General features: G+C 46.2%; 1 protein-coding gene across 1 annotated transcript in view; it reads left to right on the top strand.

Moving 5' to 3' along the window:
• Positions 1-4,020, top strand: part of pard6a (par-6 family cell polarity regulator alpha) — a 32,869-nt gene extending 28,849 nt beyond the window's left edge. The window contains exons 3-6 of the mRNA XM_061034569.1: positions 517-806; positions 898-1,023; positions 2,113-2,312; positions 2,452-4,020. Of these exons, the coding sequence (XP_060890552.1) occupies positions 517-806; positions 898-1,023; positions 2,113-2,312; positions 2,452-2,758 (923 nt within the window). The 3' untranslated portion in view covers positions 2,759-4,020. The remainder of the gene's footprint in view (positions 1-516; positions 807-897; positions 1,024-2,112; positions 2,313-2,451) is intronic.
• Positions 4,021-5,000: the final 980 nt, after the last annotated feature.

Genomic DNA, 5,000 nt, shown 5'->3' with positions numbered 1-5,000 from the left:
CCAAGATTTCAACCTGTAATAGATATAAGGAGATGCAGTACAATATCTTACATAATGTTTATATATCTCCATATGTTTATAGTAAGTTCACAACAGGAGCTTCCTCAATTTGTTCCAAATGCAAAGCTAATACTGGAACTAGAATGAATTGTTTTTGGGAGTGTGAAAAATTTAATTATTTTGGAAGGCAGTATGTGGAGGCACGGGGATAAGACAACAACTGCCTCCTGGGAAGTCTACCGAACACTTTGAAGGAACATAAGGACTTTTAATGTTGGCTAGGAAGACTATAATGACAAAATGGGTTGGGGATGAATCCCCTACTGTTCACTTCTGTGTCGGAGGAAAGACTCATGTCTTTAAAGGGAGATGGGAGAAGCCTTTGAATCTTCTAAATGTGAAGTTCAACATAATGATCCCTGTTAATCACATGTATACAACACTGACTGAATATTTGTGCACTGAGCTGTTATTGTTTTAAAACATGTGACTGACCACTCCTCTCTCTCCTCGCAGAAGACGAGCCGGTAGTTTTTGGCACCAACTCCCTGCAGAGGCGTAAAAACAGGCTGGGCTTAACGGGCCTGCGGACCACCGGCTCAGGCTCCACCCACTCCAGGAACAAACCGGGCCTGATGATTGGTCTGCCGCAGAACTTCAGACAGATCTCGTCCATCATCGACGTGGACATCTTACCTGAGACGCATCGCCGGGTCCGCCTCCATAAACACGGCACGCACAAACCGCTCGGCTTCTACATCAGAGACGGCGTGAGCGTGAGGGTGACCTCGCAGGGCGTGGAGAAGGTCAGACCGTCACACCGTGTGACATCACTTCCTGTTAGAGACCCGACCAACAAATGAAACGGTGTTAAAAACGTGTTCTCTCGTCCTGCAGGTTCCAGGCGTGTTCATCTCTCGGCTGGTGCGAGGCGGGCTGGCAGAGAGCACGGGGCTGCTGGGAGTCAACGACGAGATCCTCGAGGTCAACGGGATCGATGTGGCGGGAAAATCTCTGGATCAGGTAAACGCAGACGTCACACATTGCAGAAGTTAAAAGCTGTGATGAATGTCTCGGGCTCTTCTTAACGTCGCACGCCGTCATGTGGGTCAGGCGTCCAAAGTCAGGCAGACGATAAAGAATATTTACTGTGACATTCAAATCAACACTGAATGTAAAAGAGCTTCAGTCACTCTGAAAGTGAAGGTCACAGTATTCACCGTTAGCATGCCGCTTATTAGCATGCCGCTTATTAGCATGCTAATAAGTAGCATACTAGCTGCTTATTAGCATGCTAACCAGTCTTTAGCTCACAGTTTACTTCTTATTGATAGAAAGTTCCAGAAGCTGTTGAACATGAATGATGATCTTAAGAGTCAACAGTGACTTTTTCTGCTGTAAATTTCCCTCGTTCAAATCCTCCGTTGACATTTCACAAAATCTGTATATCAAGAGATTGAAGCCCGTAACCATGACAACCAGCTACACTAATACTTGTGATTTTAGAGCATTTGTTTGAGCACCAAAACTTTGTTAAAAAAACGTAGAAAAAGGCAACGATCCAAGACTGGGTTCATAATTTTCGTCTGGAGTCAAGGAACTACCTATCCCACAATCCTTTGCGAGTGATACCTCTTCTTCTTCTTCAATGTAACGTCATCGTGTTTATACTGTTAGCTAACTGACTAGCTAGCATGCTAGCGGAATTATCCGTTCGCGTTTGGTGCCAAGGGTCGGGAAACATTACCATGGTAACGGCAAGATCAACCAATCAGAGACCTCGCTGTGACACGCTATGGTTGTGGGTAGTGTAGTTCTTTTTCCCCATATGGTGATTAAACCATGTTGTTCTTAAAGGTCGATATCAGACGATCTCGTGTCGCCTAAAGGAGCAGAAACCATCGTCTCTCACTCCGCCAGCTCGTGGTCAGTCGTGGTAGAAGTAACATCCTGAAGCTCTAAAGCCACGGTGGAAAGAAAGAAACCGATGGATGATTCAACCTTTCTGAAATCTTAACGTCAGCACCTTTTGTAGTTCCACCTGTGGCGTGTCCACTCTCCTGACTCTGTCACTCTAATCCTCTCTCTCTCTCTCTCTCGGTCTTCCTCCAGGTGACGGACATGATGGTCGCCAACAGTCACAACCTCATAGTGACGGTGAAACCGGCCAATCAGAGGAACAACGTGGTGCATCGTGGGAGTAAATCCTCCATGGGGAACTCTGGTTCTGTGGGCTCAGCTGGCTCTGCAGGATCAGCACTGTCACATGACTCTCCAAGCCCCGCCTCCCAGAGCAACCCCATCACTGCGAGGTAGGACCCGGACAGGAAGTGGGAGATGTAGTTTTTGTTTGGTAGTGTGCAGCCTCAGCAGAGCGTATGTTTGAATATGTATTCATGACACAGTGAAGTGTTGTTTAATATTATCTTTGTTTGTCCTTGGTTACCACAGCAACAGCATCGCTGAGGGCGACAGTGACGATGACGACGATGAAGGTGACATCATCCTTGAGAACGACTGCCTGACGCCCTTTGACAACAGTAACAACGGCAACCTGAACAGAGACTCACCTGGCAGCAGGTCGCTCACCTCTGCTATGGTTAGGCCCCTCCCACAGAGCATCTCGCTACCCAATAGCGTCGCAACATCCCTGAATGACACCTCGGTGACGATGTCCAATCACAACGGAAACCCCGCCCACACGCCCGGCAGCAGCCAGGAGAGCATGAGAGAAGACGGCAACGTGATAACGCTGTAACCATGACAACACTGAATGTTAGGTCCGCACAGCGCTGTAACCATGGTGACTGCAGATGTCTGTTTCTTCTTATAAAAGGCGGAGCTTGAACTGACAGCTCCTCCCCTTCTGCAGCCACAATGGATCTAAACACACACACACACACACACACACACACACACACACAGACACACACAGACACACACAGACACACACAGACACACACACAGACACACACACACACACACAGACACACACAGACACACACACACAGACACAGACACACACACACAGACACACACACAGACACAGACACACACACACACACACACACACACACACACACACACACACACACACACACACACACACACAGCTGATTGTTTATAGTAATATGGAGAGTGAATTAAAAAGGACAATAGAAAGTTTCTGAGTCAGCTGTTCTCTAAAATGATAAAATCCAACAAAGCTTGAGCTGAAACGTGACACTTCAGAGAGTAACCAATGAGAGAACAGGAAGGAGAACCTGAACGCTTTCATCTGATGGCAGAGTGCAGGTGCACAGGTGAGGGGGCGGAGCCTCATGAGGCGCTGAATTAATCAGACACAATGAGGTCAGCAACTCTGACAAAAGCATCAAAAGAACCTGCTCCGTCAGCGTGAGAGCGCCGCTCCTTCAGCGTGAGAGCGCCGCTCCGTCAGTGTGAGAGCGCCGCTCCTTCAGCGTGAGAGCGCCGCTCCGTCAGTGTGAGAGCGCCGCTCCGTCAGCGTGAGAGCGCCGCTCCTTCAGCGTGAGAGCGCCGCTCTGTGATTGGTTAAGGTGCAGATTCTTCTGGTCCTTGTTTACAGGCCGACTCTGTTTTAAGAGATTAGAGTGCTGTGGTCTCTGATGTGTGTTAAGAGGTGACATCACATTAAGGCTGACGCTCTGCTCACGTGATTGGTTTATATCATACAGACACCTGAATGGTCAGAAATGTTGAGATAAATAAATGTGCACCCTCTGAAGGTCTCTGAGCCTGTCTGCACTCTGACACACTAATTAAATATTCATTTATTATATCAGTGATCAGACAGAAGGTTCACACCAGTTTGACGGTTTGAGGATGTTTGCAATACTCCCTTTTTTAAATTGAACTTTAAATCTTATTTTAATTATTGAGGTTTTTTTTAATAATCATGAATGATCAGATTTTATATATCAGCTTTTTGTTTTTTTAAATGTGTGTAAATAAAAGAGATGGGATGTAACTGAATAAAGGTGTTCATCACATCTCTCATTATTCTCACTTGAACATCGTTTAAACACAACAGGACGAGATCCAGGTACACAGAATCACACACACACACACACACACACACAATGAGAGCAGTGCATTATGGGAAACAGGCACACAGACTGTTGTGGTTCACTTATCTGGGTCATATAAACCTGTGTGTGTATGTGTGTGTGTGATAATGCCTTACAGTCAGATTTGAGGGCTGATCAGACCCATGTTGCTCTCTTTGTTTACGTTCTGCTTCCTGTTTCTCTCTGAGTGTCAGAGTGTTGTTTACATAATAACTCGGAGCTCCACAGTCTGAACGATGTCGGTGTTGATGCCATGTTGATCTGATCCGCACCTCAGCTGTGTCTCATTTCAGGTTCCTCGTCCTCTGGTGGACCCGGCGTTCATAGTCTGTAGACCGATTCCCCTCTGGCGTCACCAGCCGCCCTTGTTGCCTAGCAACCTCAACAGCTGTACCGTAACTAGCGAACTCGAGTCACGATTGTAAAGTTAATTTGACATTTAAATCCCCTTTAGTTCAGTTTTTTAACGTTAGTCTTGGTAGTTAAAATCATTGTGTATTAAAATGGACGACGCGTCTCCGTCATCTTCTGATGTACGGAATTGAAGCTAAAATAACCTCTTGGCGGCGGCTGACATATTGCGTTGGTGTAAAAATCCCGTTCATTTTCTCCACAGCGGATTTGATTATAATCTATGATGTCATAACCATCGAAGGTAGACTGACCACGAGCTAGCCGAGTGTAGAACGATGGTTAATGCTTCTGTAGTTTTAATAAAAACAAGATTTATTTGTGATATCGGGGCAAAGAACTCCACTACCCACGATCATGGAGTGTCACAGAGACGTCTCTGATTGGTCTGCTGTTACCATGGCAATGTTTCCCGCCCCTCGGCGTCGTATGCAAACATACAAGTTTCTCTAGCATGCTAGCTTGTTAGTTAGCTAACAGTAAATGTACTAATAACCTTTT

This window comes from Labrus mixtus, unplaced genomic scaffold (genome assembly GCF_963584025.1).
Source record: "Labrus mixtus unplaced genomic scaffold, fLabMix1.1 SCAFFOLD_135, whole genome shotgun sequence".
In the NCBI taxonomy this organism is placed as follows: domain Eukaryota; kingdom Metazoa; phylum Chordata; class Actinopteri; order Labriformes; family Labridae; genus Labrus; species Labrus mixtus.
Note: the sequence above shows the minus strand (reverse complement) of the source record. Positions and strands in the feature narration are given on the sequence as shown.